The sequence below is a fragment of the Patagioenas fasciata genome, chromosome 22 (genome assembly GCF_037038585.1).
Source record: "Patagioenas fasciata isolate bPatFas1 chromosome 22, bPatFas1.hap1, whole genome shotgun sequence".
In the NCBI taxonomy this organism is placed as follows: Eukaryota; Metazoa; Chordata; class Aves; order Columbiformes; family Columbidae; genus Patagioenas; species Patagioenas fasciata.
In genome coordinates, this window is record NC_092541.1 from 162,563 (window position 1) to 181,613 (window position 19,051).

Here is a 19,051-nt window from a genome sequence, read left to right on the forward strand (position 1 = left end):
GCCCTGTGTATGTAGAACAGAAAGGTTGATGTTAACATCCTACTGAGAGTTGTTATAGGTATAGTTCTCAAATATTAATCAAGTTTACAACAAAGTCAAATATTTTTCTAGAAAATTATATGTTCTTGGTCTTGTGCTCTCTGGATTTAGACTCAGGAGAACCTGTTGTCTTAAGATGCCCTGAAGTGTAGTTCTGGGGGAAGCTGAATTCTGCGATTAAAGCTGTTCAGGTCTAGAGTGGCTTTCGGTTTTGCTCTGTGTCCAGCTTTAGGTGCCGCTTTTTGTTCGGAACTTCCAAAGGTATTTTGTCAAAGCTTCAGTAGTGAGTGTGGAAAGTGACGAAAGTAAAAGCAAAGATTAGAGTTGGCTTAATTAAAGCTATTGCCTCGTGGAATTGCAGTGCTTTAAACTCAGCTTAGAGTGTTTGCTGAGGTCTGACCCGTGAGCCTGGCGGTGCTGCTGGGTAGCATGGGGCGTTTGGGTGAGTAATGCTGTGTTCTGTGTTCTTTTCTCTCCTTGGGCAGCCTGCAGCCTGGCCTGGCAGAACGTGCTCAGGGAGACGGCCAAGAGGCTGAGGAGCTCTTGCATAAAAAGCAACGACTGAACATGGTTTCCTCCTCTTCGGACGGAACGTGTGTGGCGGCTCGCACTCGCCCAGTGCTGAGCTGTAAGAAGAGACGGCTTGTTCGACCCAGCAGCATTATGCCCCTTTCCAAAAAGGTTAGTGCTGTTTGGTTTTATGATGCAGTATTTAGCGAAAGCTCCACACCAAAGAGCCTAGTGAGGTACTGATGCGTTGGTCCAGTGTGCTTTTTGCTCTTGCATGAAGAGGTGTCCCTGCAGGTGGCAAAACCAAACCAAACTTTCTAACGTAAGCTGCCTTGGCTGTCATTTAAAGTTATTACCAGTAGTCCAAGTCCTAGTGTAAACTGGCCAGCTCCCCTCGTGGCTTCAGAAGCTTTCCCTGAAGTGCGAATGTTGAGGTGCTAACTCTCAGTGTGGTCACCTCTGCCCTAAACACGCCTCAAGTCTTTCTTGTTTTGCACACAGGATGTATTTTTTTGATCTTGTACTGTTTTGTTGTTGTTTTCATCTCTATTTGATGCACACATTTCTTGTAATATGTGCCCACAACTGGGTGCAGCCCTCCAGCTGCCGTCAGCAATGGGAGCAGAGCGGTTGGATCGTCTCGCGCGGCCGTCCTGACAGTGAAGCCCCACGGATGCTCATTCTCTGCACTGGTGTGGTGCTGCTGATTCGTGTTCGTTTCCTGATCCGTAACAGCCACCAGATCCTCTGGGCAGAGCTGCTGCTCAGTTGCCTCTTCACTGGGCACTGAAGCGTCCACTTGTTGCATTTGCCTGCAGTTAATTATATTTGATTTATTTTAGACCTCTTCTCTTAATTTGTAACTATGAGTGGAATTCCAGCTCTTTCCTTCAAGGTGCTTGCAACCCTTCCCAGTTCTAATGTTGTTTGCTAGGGCTTAAGGGTATCATCTCTTCCATCGTTCAAGTCATTAATGGAAATTATTTGAATAACACTAGACCCAGAACAGACTTCTGCAGAATCTGATTTGATGCATCCTTGCATTTTGACAGGGAGTCATAGGTTGCTGTCTCTGTAGCGGATTCACTTCTAGTTGTGCATCTGCCTGCAGTGGTTTCACACAAATGGAGTACATATGAAGTCTATAAATCTGTGAATTGAAAGTCTGTCTAGGAAAGAAACAAAGTTGAAAAACATCCCTTTTCACCCCGTGAAGATGTCCCTGTGAGCGTCAGCTCTTGGCGTGTAGCGATGGTTCTCTGACCCAGCTGAACTCAGCACGGCTTTTTTCCCTCTCTGACAACTGAACTGTGCTGCCTCTTTGATTTTGTAAATGAGGTTTCAACCTAGATAAAATTAAACACCCTTAGTCAAATTTAGTAGATGTTAAACTTTCTGTGCTGCTGAGTAGTAGTTTCCAGTTATGTTTATGCCAAGTGAGAGTGTCCTTTTATGAGCTCAGACTAATGAACAGGTGTTTTACAAGGTATTGGGAAAAGATCAGCCTTTAGGATGTTTTTCATGAGCTGTCAAAGGGGAGCGTGTGAAAAGAGCCCTTAGATACATCGACCTCTGATGTATTAAAATTGTTCTCTTTCGCGTTTCCAGGTCCATCGCAACAGCCTGGCACGATGTAGCTGTGACGTGAACCCTTCTTGTGCTCTGTGTGGCGCTCGAAGCTCAACAGCTCTGGACATGCAGTATGATGCCCCGTTGCTGGAGCGCCTGTCCCAGCTGGACTCCTGTATCCACCCCGTGCTGTCGTTCCCAGACGGTGAGCGCAGCAAACGGGATCCTGGGGTGGGTTACGGGACGTGCGTGGACGTGCTCCAGAGCCTGCTCCTCCATCCCGGGCTTCAGAGGAGCTGCGGATCTGCTTGAGTACAACCAGGCTTGTTCACCTGCGAGGATTTTTAGGAGCAGAGCATTTACTTGAGCGGAAGGGTTCAGGAAAGCGTTGTACCTGAAGTCTGCTCTCAAGGTCTGTTATGGGAACCTGACCTGGAACCTCACTCAGGATGAAGAAACCAAGCAGTCCCTGGGAGGCTGTGCTGGGACCTGGGTCTTAGGCTGGTGTCTTTGTTGCTATAAACCACTTGAGAAATACTTGCTTCCACAGAGTTTATTCATCTGTGTAAAATTATTTGTGGATTGGTTTAAGTCACAGGAAATTTTTTTGACCTTGTAAGGAATTGTAGATTGTATTCTGTGGCTCACCCAGTACAGAAAGAGGGGACATTCTGGTTAAAACACTCAGATTCCCTGTGCTACGGTATCAGGATTGGTTAAGAGGAATAACTAAACAACCCTGACTGCGGGATATTCACGGGTTTCGTGTGTAGGGACTTTTCCCAAGGGAAAATAAGTAGTTTGCAGAGTCTTTTGCTTCCTGAGCTGCCAAAGTAAATACAAAGCGTGTTCTTTGACCAAGCACTATCGACTTGCATGTGGTTGGTGTCCATCTGTTGTCTTTTTTCCTCTGATCACAAAATACAGGTCTACAAATGATAGGAACTGGTACTTTTATCAGGAGAGCCAGGCAGTAAATAGACCATAGTGGTTCCTTTCCTCGGTGCAGGAGCTGTGGCTGCTTGAGGCGCAGAACACCACTGGTAGTGCTGGGAGGAACTCGTGTGTGTCCCTGCTTCCCGCGAGGATGTAAAGGGGTTGGTCCGGGTTAAGACACTGGGCTAATGTGTGTGTTTGGCTTTAAGTCCCAGCTTTGCACAAACTTCATGTGACATTAGGAAATGCATGGGGTGTCTGAGAACAATTAATCTGGCATCGTTCGCTAGCACTATATTTAAAACAGACTAAAATAGTAAATTGGTTCTATTTTTAACACTAAATCCCCCCACCCTAAAGACACATCTCTGTTAAGGAATGCTAAAGGAGCTGAACGCACTGAGCTCCTGAAGCAGAGATGCATTTCACAGCACTTGTAATCCACTGTCTATAGTGTTAAATGTGATATCCCGGGGAGCGGTGAGAAAACCTGTTGTGTGCTATTGCAGCATGGCCACCAAGCAAATGACCTCATCCCGTATTCACTTTCCGTTTTCTTAGGGTCAGTTGCAGCTGGCTTGCTTGGTGAAAGATCTGTTCTGGCTGCATGAGAGTGAAACCTTTGGTTTTAAAGCTACATGGTATAAAGCTTAAAACAGCTATACAGAAATAGCCATTCCCTTCCTCCCTCCTAGAAGCAATGACAGATAAACTTTGATTATTCACTAATGCTTAATGTAGTTTTGCTAGGGTTGCTTTTTGAGGGTGGGGATACTTTTCTACCCAAACATAAAGCCAGGTGGTGTGTTCCAGCAGGGGAAGTGCTTTGTCTGGTGTTCATCTGCATCGAGGTCTCTGTGAGTATTAATCCAGGTTGCTGTCAGTGCTCCCACGTGATCGTTTTGGGGGGCTCACCTTGAAAGCAAACTGTCTGGCTTCTGGAGGCGCCGGTGAGGCTGTTAGAGCCTGGCCCTGGAGCTGTGGGCAGGCGCTGACTTCACTCTGAGCCGGGCTCTCTGGGCTTCTCCAGGACCCGCAGCTCCGGTGCCGTTTGCCAAGGGCAAAACTGCCAGGTGCCACAGGAGGAAAAAGATCGTTTGTTCTTCTGGGAAGTGAGGCATAGGCATCGCAGCTTTTAACCCATTGTACTTGGGCTTTTTGAGTGCTTTGTTGTTGTTGTTGTGTTGTTTTGTTTCCTGGTTCATCTGGCTTCTCGCTGGGAATTTTCAGATGATGTAATAACCTTGTTGGGAGGATGAGGCCGGGGCGCCCGGGCTCATTGTGGTTGCCATCTGCTGGTCCCTGGGAGGCCTGCAGCGCTCAGAGGAGGAGGAGGAAGAGGAGGAAGCGTCACAGTGTCACTTGCTGCACAGATTCTGGTGCAAGCAGTGCTGACAGCAGCACGGTGGCGAATCAGCAGATCACTCATTTTCTGCTGACAGCGTTTTGCCTTGCGGTGCTCCCCCTGTCCGCCTGTCCCCTCCTTCCGCAGGTGCAGGGGCTGCTGGGATGGGGTGGATTTACAGGAGAAACCAAAAGGTAGGAAAGAGAAGAGGCCGTTTTCCCAAAGTCAGACCAGTGGTGTTGCAGCTTTGCTGGCAACATCCTGGAAGGACTGACTTGGCCCCTCTCTGGTTTTTGGGACATGTCTCCACAAAACAAGAGTGGTGGCCAAAAAGCTTCCATCGCTCTGTGATAGCCCTTCCTTAGCAAATGGATGGGGCTAAACCAAAGCTTTAATGATAAAGATGCTTTAAATGAAGCTGTCCTGGCTTTTTCCTGAGTCACGTTCCCCCTAATAACAGTCGACTCCAGTCCGTGCTCTACCAGGTCTCTCTGTCCCATTCACCTGTCTGGATCTGCTGGGGCTTTCCAGGCCCTGGAACCGGTGAGGGAGTTTTGGGGAGGTGTTCAGATATCAGCCATCGTGAGTACTTCATTCTCCTGTCAGGATATACTTGGACTGTGAATACTGTAAGAATGTGCTTCTCTTAAAGAACATCAGATTAGAAATGTTGAATCCTAACACGGCAGGTCCTCTCTGAACGTGAGGCATGTGTAGGCAAGCCTGGGTTTTACAGTCAGTGCCTGTATGTTTGTCCAGGGCTGTTCTTCCTGGTGGGACTGGAGGAGGATTATGGTACTGCAGATTTCTAGTGCGTAATTTAGTTAATTCGGATGCTGTTTCATATCCGTTTGCAGATGTGCCGTCAAGCCTGCACTTCCAGAGCATGTTGAAATCTCAGTGGCAGAACAAACCCTACGAGAAGATGAAACCTCCCAAAAAGCTCTCACTCAAGCACAGAGCCCCCATGCCTACCAGCAGCCTGTCTGACCCTGCTCGCAAGGACCGTCACAAGCTGGTGAATTCCTTCTTCACTGCAGCCAGTAAGTGTCCTTCCCGCCTCCGCTGTGTGCAGGAGCATTGCCCAGTCTTGTACCCGACACCTGTGCAGTGGGAGAGGAGAGAGGAGGACACCCTTCAAATTAAGCTCTCAGGGATGAGGCTGTGGTATCGCAGACCAGGGCTGGAAGTCATGTGTGTGCAGGTTGTGAAGCTCAGGCTGGTCCCAGTTTGTAGGGACCTCTCCTCGCCCAGTCTGAGGCTGCGCTCGTGCTGGCACGGGCAGTGTTCTGCTCTGAGCGCTGCTCTCCAGTGCCAGGGTGGTGTTGAGCCCAGCCTGTCTGGATCTGTGGAGCTGGTGAACTCTGCCCAAGACTCCTGTGCCAGCAGAAAGAGAGGTGAAAACGGGAGTTTCATAGCTCTTTCTCTGTTCCCCTCCTCAGAACGTTCACATCAAAAAATCCAACCAGACAAGGCACACAGGCCGCCTTTAGACGATTTTGCGGCCATGTCCAAGGCCGAGAGAGCGCCAGAGCGCTCGCTTGTCCAGCCTCCTGCCTATGACAAAAAGCGATTGCGAGACTGCTCGTCTGAGAGGAGTGAAGGTAGGCTCCCACGGCCAGGTCTCTCAGGGGAAGCTTGGGCTTTGCTGCATATGCAGTCTCTCTCCCTTCAGCCTTGTAGAAGGGTGAATGTGCCGCTTCTGAGCCTTGTCACCACCGCAGCAACGCCTCGTGTGCTCTAACTGCTTCTTCCCCCAGGGCCTCCCGAGCTGGCAGCCACCATCAGAAGATGCTTCTGTTTCATGCAAAGTGCTCCTCAGCACTGGCCATTTCTGGTGCACATGGTCCTTTCCTATCCACCGCCCTCCCACCCCCTTTGTTTGTTTGTTTGTTTAGTAACGTCGTTCTCCATTTTCTCCCACCCTCCTTGTGTAGTGTTGAAGCATCACACGGATGTCGGTGGCCCAAGCTACTTGTCAGCAGCTGCGACCCCCACACCTCACAGCCCTCTAGCACGGCAGTTGTCCACCTCCTCGGAAGGCTCCGCTCCTGCCAGCACGAACTCACAGGGCACCTCCAGCACGGCCGTAAGTGTCTAGCGCCTTTCTGGAGAGGTTCTGAGCTCAGCTCCATCATAGGGTCTCAGCTTTTGAGCAGTTCAGGTACCTTAGGCTTGAGAGTGCATAGTATCTCTCTTAGCATGCTGGACCTGCTGGTTCAGCTGATGGTAGGGTTGCTGACCCTCTTTTTTACTCTGACTTTGGCTCTGCTGAGGCTCCTGGATTGCTGTTGGCTATGCAGAGGGCCAGTCAGATGCAATTACATGTTCACTGTCAGCTCAGGAACTGTTGCTAAATGTTCCTGTTCTCGGTAGTCCCCTCGCTTTGATCCACTGGGGTCTGGGCTCAAGGATCTGGGTCCTGGGTTTGAGCATCCCAGTCTGGCACAGGTTTGAATGTGCTCCCCAACTGGTGGGTCAGGCCTGGCTGTTGACAGTGACACGTGGGATTTCCTTGCTACCGTGGTAATAGTTGCTCACCCATTCCATCCTTATTCAGCTTGACAAGAATTCTGGGATTTGGCTGTGGCAGGTCACTGGTGCTGGGGTTCCCACATGTGTTCACACTAACAGCTGCAGGGATCAAGGGAGATGGAGAACATGGTACATGGCAGGTGACTCCGTTAGGAAAACCGGCTAATCCACTGAGGATTCATGTGACGGTGCTGGCAGTGCTACTGTCACAGCTTTGGGGAAAGTTTTTGGATAGACCAGAGGCGAGCACCCAGGATTCACCCAGGTTTAAATAGATAAGTGTGGAGCTTATTTTTGTCATAGAAAATCTGTTCCAGTCAGAAGTGTGATTCAGATGGAAGCTGTTAGGCTCTTAGTGCAGCTGTCATAACCCGAGATGAACTCTTGTCTGACTGCTTCATGTTCCTCCTCTGTCACAGTGTCACCTGTGGTGAGTCCAGACTCCTGCAGGGACACAGGGGGGCTGCTTCCAAACAGAGTGGTTCTTCCCTCTTTCCTGGTGGTTTCCCTGCTTTTTTTATGTTGGCATTATGGAAGTGGATTATATGGGAGACTTCCCTGGGTCATCTCCTGATCCTCCTGGCTGTGCAGAAGCTGCTGGCTGGAGCTCAGCAGTGGTTGCTCACCTTGGTCCAGTGCCTTGCAGGACCAGCGCAGCCCTTGCCCGTGTTTGTACCTTCCAAGCTGAGGATTTTTTATTGGAAAGAGGAATTTCCAGCAAGCAGTAGATGCACTCCATTCTGATGGAAATTGCTGTTGGTTCCGGAGCCTCCATAGGTCATAGGAGGCCATTTCATATGAGGCCACATCCTTTTTCTGTCAGTGACTTAACATGACAAAACCTAAAACCTTTTCTCACATTGTTCTCATCTTCATGTTACAGCAGCCCAGGAGGAGGAGAGGCGAAAGTTCATTCGATATTAACAACATCGTCATCCCGATGTCTGTTGCTGCAACAACTCGTGTGGAGAAACTGCAGTACAAGGAGATCCTCACACCCAGGTACGCGCCTGATCCCTGGGTCTCACGAGATTGTCACGTCCCAGGCTTTTGCTGTGTAAATGTACTTCATGCGATCTAAAGTCATCCCGTTGTCCTCTGTCCTGCTGCAAAGCTGCTGGGTATGTTGAGCCGAAGGTCCTGGAGGTTTCCCAGCTCTGCCCGTCTCCAGGCTGGGTGGTGGGTGCCTGGGCTGGGAGCAGCGGTAGGGGTCACAAGCTTTCTCTGCCCGAGTGGAGTGCAAGGAGATGAGCTGTCGGCGCACGTTTGGATGTTCTTGGATTAACACCGTGAATGAGATCGGTTGCTGGTTTTCACACCTGAGTGCCTGGTGGGAGCGTGCCAGCTTGCTGCAGCACTGTGCCAGCTTCTTCATCCAAACAGTTTCCAGTCCTTCTCTTCCCTCCCGGTTTTCCAGGTCTCTTTCCCACTTACCTCTTTCTTCCTTCTGGTCCAACATACTCTTCCCGGGCCCTGCTCAGCCTGGGGCAGGGAAGGAGCCTGTTGCTGAGCCAGAGGACGAGGAGGAAATGCTGCAGCGTTGCTCTGCAGGCTCCAGCTGCGCTGCCAGGCCAGCGCCAGGAGCTGGGCGGGGGGCAGAAAGGCAGGTCCACTGCTACCTTCGGTCTCCATTCCTGACCTTCCCAACATGGAAGGACATCTGCCTGACCCCCCGCATTACGCTCAACAGATGTGAACCCCCTGCAAAACAGCTCAGACTGCCCAAAACGGAGCAGGCTGACAGCAGAACAGGAGAAACCGTTGTCTGATAGGACAGGAGGGATTTTGGTAGACAAGTATGGTCACTCGGCTTTAAAACTGAGCCTAAGGGTGTTGCTCATTGTGGCAGGCTTGTATTTTCCCCTTCCCGAAAGACAGCCTTAGTGCGTGTGGGGCTGGGCTGTGACTGACCCCCGCCGGTGTTGTGTGTTGCAGCTGGCGTGAAGTGGATATCAGCGCTCTGAAAGCAAACCCTGATGAAGACAGTGAGGAGGTAAGAGCTCTGTTCCTGGATTAGCGTGGGATGGGGTTGAGAGCAGCTGAACAGTGTCCATGCAAGATGCCAGAAGGAAGTGGGCACAGGTTCCTCAGCAGGGAGGTGTGGAGTCTCTTCCTTTTTCACAACAAAATGGCACAATTGGCCTTGCAGAAACCAGCCTGGTGTTGGTTCCTTCTCAGGAAAGGTGTGATAAGGCAGAAGTTAGATTAACTGGCTGGGTACTGTTGAATCTGAGGTCCCATTGCTGTCCAGAGACCTCTGTGGGCAGCAGTCTTTTTATGGAACAGTCCAATCAAGAAATGGTGACCAGTCATGCCACCACAGTTATTTTAGCTGAACTGATAGTGGTAGTGTTTCCTCAGACCTCTGCGTGAGCACTTCCGTTCTGGGCTACGTGGCATTCCTTTGGTTTTTAGTTCTTAATCTCTTCCTAAGCAGTGAAGACTCAGTTTAACAAGGTGCTCTTGCACTCACTGATAACGTCTACCTACCTCCAGACATAAACATTTCTTTAAATTCATGCTGTAGCTAATGCTGGAAAAACTACATGTAGGTGCGTGTTTAGTAGAATAAAGCTCTGACCGAGCCCTATACCCTTCCCTTTCCAGATCGAGGACTTGTCTGATTCGGCCTTCACTGCTCGGCACAGCAAGTGCGAAGAGATGGAGCGAGCGCGGTGGCTCTGGAGCACGAGCGTGCCCCCGCAGCGGCGGGGCAGCAGGTACGGCGCGGCCGGGGCTGCACCAGCGGCGTCGGGTGTCGAGGGGCGCGCTGGGTTCCTCTTGACCAAAACGTTATTGCCATCAGTGGGATGCTCGTGGAAGCTGACGTTACACGTCATTCTCTTTGTGACCTGCTCCAGCAGATCTGCTGAGCCTCCTGTGGTCTTCCTGCCTTGTTTGTGTAACCGATTGGTTTAGTTTCCTCTAGCAGCTTTTAAATTGCATCGTGATTCAGCACATGGATTCTGTCTAGCTTGCTGCAGGTGTAGGTGCTCTATTAGTCTAATTTGGGCTGGGTTTGTGTGTTCTGGTGAACATTTTGGCCAAGGTGGATTTTGGAATCTGGTCCTTGATTGCCACTTGCTGTTGCAGTTCATCTTAAAGAGCTGCACACAGATGTGGGGGCTCCAGTCAGGTTTCTCTGCAGGCTGTGGGTCTTTTATCTGGGAATCTGTGTAGGAGCTCACACTCTTTGTAATTCCTGATTCAAATTTTCTGAAGCCCAGGGGTTTTACAGGGCTCGTCCTATGCCCAACCGTTAAACTTGCTGCATTTGCAGCATTACTGATTGGCTGTGCTCGGTTCTTGAACTGCCTGGTGTCACATCTTGTGGATTGTGGAAGCGCTTGGAGAAACTGATTTTGAAGTGTCTGATTTCATAGTATGGCTTCTCATTGTGGTGTTTATGCAGCATTTGCAGCATGTGGGATGTATGGGACGCGTAACCTTTGGAGAGCAGCGCCAGTGTTGCAAAGCTGCTTTGAGACAGTGGAGATGGGACAAAGATGGGACTGGATGAGTTGGACCTCGGGGCTGCGGCTCCCCGTCGTACGGCTGCTCCCGGGGGCTGGTGGTGCTCTGGGCCCTGTGCCGGTGAGAGCGCAGCTGGCACTGGGAGCAGGGCTCTCAGGTGTGTTCTGTCTCAGGTCTTACAGATCAACAGACGGACGGACGACGCCCCAGCTGGGGAACCCCTTGACTCCCCAGCCAGCGTCCCCTGACAACTGCCACTCCCATTCGGAGCTGCCCCACACCCACTCGCCGCGCAGCCCCATCAGCCCCGAACTGCTCTCTGCCCCTTTCACCCCCCTGTCCCGTGACTCCATGCGGCTCCTGTCCAGCGAGGATACCCGTTGCTCCACGCCCGAGGCCGGTCTTGATGAGCAGGTGGGTGCTGGCTCCGGTCGTGGCCGTTTGGTCTGGTTTTGCTCCTGGAGGCTGGCAGGAGGGTCCGAGTGCTGCCTGTCACTGTCACCGCAGTGAGTGCTGCAGATGGGTGTAAAGGTAAATCTGATGCTCAAACTTTTATCCTCACTGTGGGGAGACAGCTTGGAAACCTGCTTGTGGGAAATTCCTTCCAAACACTCGACCAGATGGAATGTAGAGTGTGGTGTTTCGGCATGGGCACCAGGATGCTTTTCCAGCTGTCGGTTCAGTTTGAAGGCTGCCGTGTCCTCACCATTTGTGCCCAAGCTTTCCTCACGTGTTAAGAAGGCTTGGCTGAGTCCGTGGCTGGCGTGGCGCTGTGGAGCCGCCTGCTCCGACCGCTGCTGCAGTCGTGTGCAGAGGGGGAGCAAGAAGAGCTTTTCCACAGCATTTTCCATAGCCTTGTGTCTCTTCTCTTTAGGCTGTGCAGCCTTGGGAGCGACGCACTTTCCCGCTCTCATACGATCCCAGGACAGAGTGCGAGGACCAATCTGACCCCCAGGACCGGTTGTCGCGCTGCACCCGGCGCACGTCAGGCAGTAAATCCTCCCGGGAGACTGACAGCACTTCTGCTCTGCCCAGCCTGGCCAGCCTCAAGAGCCGAGCCGCCCCAGCGCCACCCTCCGCCGCCTCCTCCGCCGCCTCCTCCGCCGCCTCCTCCGCCGCCTCCTCCTCCTCCGCAGTTCAGCGGCCAGCGCACAGATAGAGACACATGGGAAGACATGAGCAAAATCAACACACAGAACTAACTCTTGGCATTAAAGCTTCCAAAATCTGCGTTTGATATTCAAACATCCTGCCGGGAATTTTCACAGTTTTTAGTGAATTTAAGGAGTTTAGAAACTGTTTTTTGTTTTCTTTTTTTTTGTTTGTTTGTTTTCTTTTTTTTTTTTTCCTTTTCTCCATGTTTCTTGTCACACATGAGAGCCCCAGAGTCCTCCCAATGGAGTGAAGGCTCGGGAGGGGAGCAGCCCACCAGACACCCCCTCCCTCTTTCCTCCCCTACCCTCTTAGATGTATAAACCTAGAGCACAGGATTTAGCTGGCTAGCAGACTTCGGGGATAGTTTTTCTCAAGGAAAGGGTGTCGTCTTTCTCTTAACCCGCTCCCCCCACCCCCCTCCCTGGAAGGTTTTAGTGGAGTGAAATTAGCGATGAAAAGTGATGTCTTGGGACTGCAGCCCTCATTTGCTGTCTGTCTGTCCTCACCTGCCCTTCCACCCTCCAGCATTTTTCCTCCCCTGGCTTGTAGTTCCAGGTGTCTGAGGGGGACTCTGCCCCCAGGGCCACCTGCCACCTCCTCCTGCCATCGCTCCTGGTTTGGGAGCAGCTGTTGGCTGAGGTCTGGCTGGCACAGGGGGGAGGAAGGACCCTTTTAGCCGCTCAGCCCCACACGGGAGGAGTGAGATTTCGGAAGCAGCCTTGCTCACAGCTTGCGTGTTCCTGCTGGTGGAAGGCAGGGAGGGGGAGTCCCCAGCCCGGTGTGGTCGGCGCTTCACACAGAAGCAGAAGTCACGAGGCCCTTCGGGGACGTGGCTCTTGGCCAAAGCCAGCGAACACAGGCCTGTGGGCAACATTTGAGCTCTGCCCTTAAGTCCCCTGTACGGTTGGGAGGTTTGGGTGAGGGCACGACCATGGGAACGGGGCTGCTCCGGGTGGCAGGGCTGAGGCGCTGGGGTGGCCCCGGCAGCTGGGTTTGGTGTCAGAAAAGGGGAAATGAGAGAAGGAAGGGGGTGGGGGGGGAGTGGGCTGAGGTGCTGGGGAGGATCGGGATCTGTCACCACTGCTTCGCTCCACTTCCACACGTGGTCCTAGAACGGGGTCGAGTCTGTTGGATTTCCCAGTTGTGGATCTGATGTGCCGCCTACTGACCTGTATTTTATTTTGACTTGGAGTTCGCTGTTCCACCCCCTCCCCGGCCCCGGCCCCCCCACACCGCAGAGACTCCTGGAATCCCGCACACTGGTCCCATCCGTAACGCCTCCTGATCCCCGGTGTGGCTCTTGGTCCCTGTCGCTAGCATTGTGCCTGTCTTACGTATAATCACATCACCAAAAAAAGGAAAAATAAAAAGGACTTTTTTTTTTTCCATTTTGTAATCGTAAAGAAATAGTAGCTAAACTGCTTAATGGTTGGGGTTTTCACAATTTTCAACGTTATCTAGTGGTTTTGGTTCTGTTCTAGTTTAAAGGATTTGTCATCGTTTCTTTGAAGAAAACCAACAATGCTACCATATCCGTCTGCATAAGTGCTTTTCTATTTATAAGGTTGAAAATTCTGAATAACCCTTTTAGCATTATAAAAAAAAAAAAACACACACAAAAAAAACCCCACCTCGTATTTTGTAAATATTTTCTTTTCCTGCTTTGAGCTGTGTAATGTCCTTGTTATATAGAAATGCTTTTCTTCCGAGAAGCTGATCTTTGTTAATGTCTTGATTCTGTTGGCAAAGCACAAATGTGCTTATAAAAAAAAAAAAAAAAATTAAAAAAAAAAATTAAACCAGAGCAGGCTCAGTGTTTGTGGAGGGGAGGATCCAGAGCGGGCTCAGTGTTTGTGGAGGGGAGGATCCAGAGCGGGCTCAGTGTTTGTGGAGGGGAGGAGCCAGAGCGGGCTCAGTGTTTGTGGAGGGGAGGATCCAGAGCGGGCTCAGTGTTTGTGGAGGGGAGGAGCCAGAGCGGGCTCAGTGTTTGTGGAGGGGAGGAACCAGAGCGGGCTCAGTGTTTGTGGAGGGGAGGATCCAGAGCGGGCTCAGTGTTTGTGGAGGGGAGGAGCCAGAGCGGGCTCAGTGTTTGTGGAGGGGAGGATCCAGAGCGCGCTCAGTGTTTGTGGAGGGGAGGATCCAGAGCGGGCTCAGTGTTTGTGGAGGGGAGGATCCAGAGCGGGCTCAGTGTTTGTGGAGGGGAGGATCCAGAGCGGGCTCAGTGTTTGTGGAGGGGAGGAACCAGAGCGGGCTCAGTGTTTGTGGAGGGGAGGAACCAGAGCGGGCTCAGTGTTTGTGGAGGGGAGGAGCCAGAGCGGGCTCAGTGTTTGTGGAGGGGAGGATCCAGAGCGGGCTCAGTGTTTGTGGAGGGGAGGAGCCAGAGCGGGCTCAGTGTTTGTGGAGGGGAGGATCCAGAGCGGGCTCAGTGTTTGTGGAGGGGAGGATCCAGAGCGGGCTCAGTGTTTGTGAGGGGGCAGATCCGCCACTCCCGCCCCGCTGTGCTCCGAAGGAGCAGGTGAAGCTGCAGCCCGCGCTGCGGTGGTGGCGCCTCCCTCCCTCTGTCTTCGCAGCCGCGTGCCCGGCTGGTCCTGAGCTCCGGGTGCTGGAGAAACCCCTCCTGCCCCAGGTCCACCGCTCCCGTTCCCCTCACCCCGTGCAAGAGACACCGGTTATCGTAGTAATGACTTTATTTCCAAATCCACTTTTACGGTAACAGTGTAAACCAGTTGTTAAAACGCACGATACACTATGGACATTCACAGACAGAAGCTAAGCTAGAATGGTACACTGAGATCAAACCTTCCCTCTCTGCCCCGGCACACGGCAGGATGGGGCTGCCAGCACCACGCAGAGTCCGACGCTGCCAGCACCACGCAGAGTCCGACCCGGGACATCACTTCAGAAGCGATTTTTTTTTTTCTTTTTTTTTTTTTTTTTTTTTTTGAGTGCAGAAACATTTTATTTTTTTTTAAATCAGTGCTGGTTTTAACCCTTTTCAGACCAAGATGTGTGTGGAGTAAAGGAAAAACCATGGGTCAGTCTGTTGAGCTGCTCAACAGTAACCTCAGGCCTGGGTCTGAACACAGAGTTGGGGCTGGGGATGTGGCTCAGGCTGCTGGGAGGGCTCAGCAGGAGCTGTGGTGGATGGAAAGGGCTGGCCCCACCCCCGGCAGCCCCCATGGGAGAGGACAGGTGTCCGGATGGCAGCAGATGGGGCTGGGGACACTTGCAGTGGGAAGGGGCTGCTCCCTGGAACACCCCCAGCTGAGGCTTTGTGTCCCTCAGGAGCCGCACCGAGGGGCCAGGGCAGGGGCACTGGGGCCAGGCTGGGACAGGCGAGCTCAGCTCCGGCCATCCTGCAGCCGAAAAGGCTTAAAAGAGGTGACTGGCATTCAGTGGTTTTCCTACTCATTTTTACAGAGGTCAAAAATACTGCAGTGGCACCTACACCAATACAAAGATGGTCACAGACTGGAGTACAGAGTCCTACAATCATAAAGTCAACTGAAACAGAGCAAATGACAAGCTGGACATGGGCGTTTGCTCAACAAGTTGGTGCTGGATCAGCCCTCTCCCCAGCAGTAAAGCAGCTCCTGGGGCTACAGAGATGAAAGTTGGACACCCTCCCTTCAAACTGCCACCCCCCAGACATGACCACGCTCCTCTGGCACAGGACAGGCTGCCCTGCAAGTGCACAGAAACCCGGTGGAGCTGGAGTGGGATGTGCCAAGGCTGCTGCAGCGTCGCAGGCGGCCAAGGGTGGGAGTGGGTCCTGTCCAGGGAGGAACCGCTGCTCTGCCACACCCAACAGCTCCTGAAACAGCTGCCATGGCACCCAGTCGCCATCCCAGGGAGGACCCATGCCTGGCCCAGTCAGATCAAGATTTTGGCCAAAGGCAGGGACTGCAGGGCTCTCCCTGCTGCTGGACCCCCCCCGCCCTCGCCGTTGCTGCCAGCTCTACGCCACCGCTCTGCTGATTCGCCTCGGGCGGACACACACTGAGCTGCACTGATGGCACCTCAGCCTCTTTGGCTGCACAAGGGGCAGGTGGGGACGGCCACAGGGGCAGCACAGCCCCGGGCCACGCCCTCACCGTTCCCAGATTGCCACAGCAGGTGCAAAAGCAGCCAAAAACCCAGTTCTTTTCACCTGTGTGGTGCTGGGGTAGTGTGGGGCTTAGTGCTGCACGGAAGAGACACCGTGACAGGGAACGTGCTGCAACCCAAACTGGGCGAGCACTCGGGGCTGGGGAGCTGGTGCCAGGGAGCAGCCTCTGGCGTCCGCGGTCAGGCCGGGACCCTGGGGAGCGGCCACCATGCACCAACTGAAACCTCCCTCGCACCTTCCCCTCACCCTCCCTGCTGTCTCCTACCGCTGCCAACCGCACGAGAACAGCGGAGCCATGGAGCTGCCACTTCATCATCTCTTAGCTGACCTTGCAGGAAAAGAACAAGAACAACCCAAAAAATGTTACACGCTGCACCCAAACCCAGTGGCCATCCCAGCCCTGGAGCTGCAAGTGCCTCTCATGCGACATCCCCAGGCCCTGGGAGGTACCCAGCCCCGGGGAGCCCTGACGCAGCCCCCCAGCTCATGGCCCTCGCCACAGTGCAGGGCAGCAGTTCTGCACCCACTGTGTGCCCAGCAGACATGTGGTGCCGAATCTGGGCCTGACCTGGAGCTCAGCAAAGCTCGCGCTCCGGCTCCCATCCCGGGCGCCGGTGGAGCTGCCACAGGGCAGCTCAAAACTACTTACAGCATTTATTTAATTTTTTTTTTAAGCACATGCTCATTTATGGAAACTCACCCTGCACGGTCCAAGCATATACAGACACATCTACTCTACGACACGAGGGGCTGCCAAAGGAATGGGGAAAAGCCTCTACTCATCCACTCAGCGGTTCCAGCACAGCCATGGAGAAGGGAACGGCCGCCCGGGACACGCCAGCACTCCAGCTGCCGGAGCTGGGAGCGGGTTTAGGGGATACCTGGCAGTTATCTTCATACACATCTCGGCTTGCAGAGGTAAAAACAAAAGGTTTCTTCCAAATCAGCAGGCATTTAATGCAAAAAAGGAGGGCACCTCCCTGCAGTCCCTGGCTGCAGCACCCACTGCCCGTGCTGCCCTGGCACTGTTAGGGTAACGAGCGTGGGACGGTCACGTCCCCTCCCACGGCCCCGTGCTGCGGGATGCTCGGGTCAGCATCCTGCTGGGGCTGCCCCTCCCCTCCCCGGGGCAGAGTGGCCCTGGGCAGGGCTGGGACAGCGAGGGACATCACAGGGGACGAGGGGAGGGAGTGGGGAAGGGGACAGGCTGTGCGCTCCAAGGAGCAAGGGGAGAGGAGGTTTTGTACCTCATAGTGTCACTGATTTTTGAAGTCCTGGAGCTAGAGCTGAATGAACAGTAAAAGCAGGTTAAATCATTAACCGGTTAGGGGATGGGGAAGCAGCTGTAAAAGGAACAGAGGAAGAAGGCCAGATTATTATTTTCGTTTCTTTTTTTTTTTTCCTTGTCTTCTCTCATCTTTGCCCTCCACGGTGCCCCAATCACAAGCCCTGCTTGGCCAGCGAAGCAGACACTTCGTCAGCTAGCGTGGCGAGCTGGGGGGAGTCCACCATATTGATGCTGCCAGTGGAGGAGACGTTGCTAAGGCGGCGCGGGGAGGCGTCCCCAGAGATGGTGGGGGACTTGTAGACAATTTCAGCGCCATGGTCGGTCTTGGCTTTGGCATTCTCGCGGAAAGTCAGCTTATGAGTCTCAATCTGCAACGAGAGTGGAGGGCAGTGAGCCTGGAGGATGTGGGGCACCGTCCGGACAGGCCATTTTTACCTGCAAACCAGCTGCCTGGTCACTGCCTTTGTGCAGCTGGGAGGAAAGCGCCGTTCGCTGGCCTGATGCCCCCAGTGCCCCCCAGTCCTTGAGCATGTCCCTTCCAGCAGCCCACACAGGGAATGGTCACAACCAGAGGGAATGGCAGGACTGGAGCATCTCGGGATGCTGTCAAATCCTTCCCATGCACACAGACCCGGTGCGGGGCTGGGTCCAGGCCCAGGACTCAGCCGGCACAACCTGGGCTGCTCCCACTCACCGGCAGAGATTTGCGGAAGGATGGGATCCCCATACAGCACGTAAGGCTCCCCTTAAACCCACAGCCCAGGTTTGCTACTTACTGGTGCCCTCCCCAGCCAAGCGCCAGGCTGGGAGCTGGGTCTCCGGGGGCACTGGAGCCCAGCGGGGCCTGGGCTCGGGCCTCGAGCAGCCTGGGGATGGGTCTTGTCTTCCTTGCCTTTCTCTCTCTACAGGTGAAGAAACCCACCCAGGGTGGTGGGTTCAAAAAAAAATGCATCAGCAACGAAAAAACCAAGATCCAATAAATGTCAGCCAGAAGGAAGAAGACAAAAAATAAAAGAAATAGGAAGCTAGGGAGAAAAAGATCTGACAAACAGGGCCATTCACTGACTCATAGGAAGAAGAGCAGCGGCCTCTGGAGATGGGGCGGAGGAAAAGCTTTCCATGTGCCGCAGAAGAGCGCAGATGCTGCTGGCACAGGTGCTTCGGCAAAGCACAGAGCATCCTGGCTCCCATGGGAAATCCAGTGCTCTGTACGGCACGGGGCAGCCTGACGCACAGAGAGCAAGAAGGGTAAGGAAGTCAAAGGGCGGCCAGGCCAGTGCACTGCCAGGAGACGGAGGGCTGAGAGGTGCACAGAGAAAACGTGGCCAAGAGCAGAGTGACAAAATACAGGAGCCAAACCAGAACTTTCTCCTCCCATTGAGGAAAACAGCCCTGAAGAAATTCAACCGTGTGCGTCACCTGGCTGCAGTCTCACCTCCGCTTACCCAGCTCCCTGCCTGCAAGGGACAGGGCTGCCCTTGAAGCGGCTGTAGAAGTGTTTCACTGAGCTAAAACTCCATGTGAAGTCACCATGAAAGCCCCTGGCAGGACTGGCTCACCCTAAGTTGAGCATTTCACCCGACCTACTGGCTTTTGTTTTTCAACTTAAATCCCCCCAAACATGCAGCACTCCCTACGCAAAGTCCTCAGTCAATCTCAGCTGAGAGACCAAGACTTAGAGAGATCACCTTTCTTCTGAAGTGATGGCTTGCTGCAAAGTTCCCTTTTCTAAATAACGATAAGCCTTCAATGCTCTGCTTTCACCGGAGCACCAACACCTAAGCAGCACACCAAGCTGCCAGCTTTGTGCCATACTACTGGGAGTAACTGGCAACACAGAGCGCAAAAGCTGTCGCTGATGGTGGCACCCCTTCACGGGAAAGGTTTGAGACACAAACATGCTTCTGCACAAACTTCAGAGAACAGCGGAAAGAGCAGGAAACCGCAGGAGAGGACATCACTTACTTACATTGACACCCCTTCAGGTGCCACGGGAGGAGGCCAGGCTGCCATCCCCGCAGCTCTGCCTCCGCTGTGCCCCAGCAAACGTCCTCCAGGTTGGCAAACGCAGCCCAGGAGCCCTCGGCTCTGC

At 53.1% G+C, this 19,051-nt stretch overlaps 2 protein-coding genes across 13 annotated transcripts in view; one reads left to right on the forward strand and one right to left on the reverse strand.

Annotated features, from left to right (window-relative positions):
* Positions 1-13,228, forward strand: part of KANSL1 (KAT8 regulatory NSL complex subunit 1) — a 70,104-nt gene extending 56,876 nt beyond the window's left edge. For 4 of the 5 annotated variants that reach the window (XM_071798212.1, XM_065856038.2, XM_065856037.2 and 1 more), the window contains 10 exons: positions 525-720; positions 2,158-2,323; positions 5,257-5,442; positions 5,842-6,003; positions 6,337-6,488; positions 7,818-7,936; positions 8,870-8,927; positions 9,542-9,654; positions 10,582-10,822; positions 11,283-13,228. In XM_071798212.1, the coding sequence (XP_071654313.1) occupies positions 525-720; positions 2,158-2,323; positions 5,257-5,442; positions 5,842-6,003; positions 6,337-6,488; positions 7,818-7,936; positions 8,870-8,927; positions 9,542-9,654; positions 10,582-10,822; positions 11,283-11,567 (1,678 nt within the window). In that variant the 3' untranslated portion in view covers positions 11,568-13,228. The remainder of the gene's footprint in view (positions 1-524; positions 721-2,157; positions 2,324-5,256; positions 5,443-5,841; positions 6,004-6,336; positions 6,489-7,817; positions 7,937-8,869; positions 8,928-9,541; positions 9,655-10,581; positions 10,823-11,282) is intronic. The other variant, XM_071798213.1, reaches the window with a different exon arrangement.
* Positions 13,229-14,232: 1,004 nt separating this feature from the next.
* Positions 14,233-19,051, reverse strand: part of MAPT (microtubule associated protein tau) — a 40,902-nt gene continuing 36,083 nt past the window's right edge. For all 8 annotated transcript variants that reach the window (XM_065856143.2, XM_065856140.2, XM_065856144.2 and 5 more), the window contains one exon: positions 14,233-17,327. In XM_065856143.2, the coding sequence (XP_065712215.1) occupies positions 17,112-17,327 (216 nt within the window). In that variant the 3' untranslated portion in view covers positions 14,233-17,111. The remainder of the gene's footprint in view (positions 17,328-19,051) is intronic.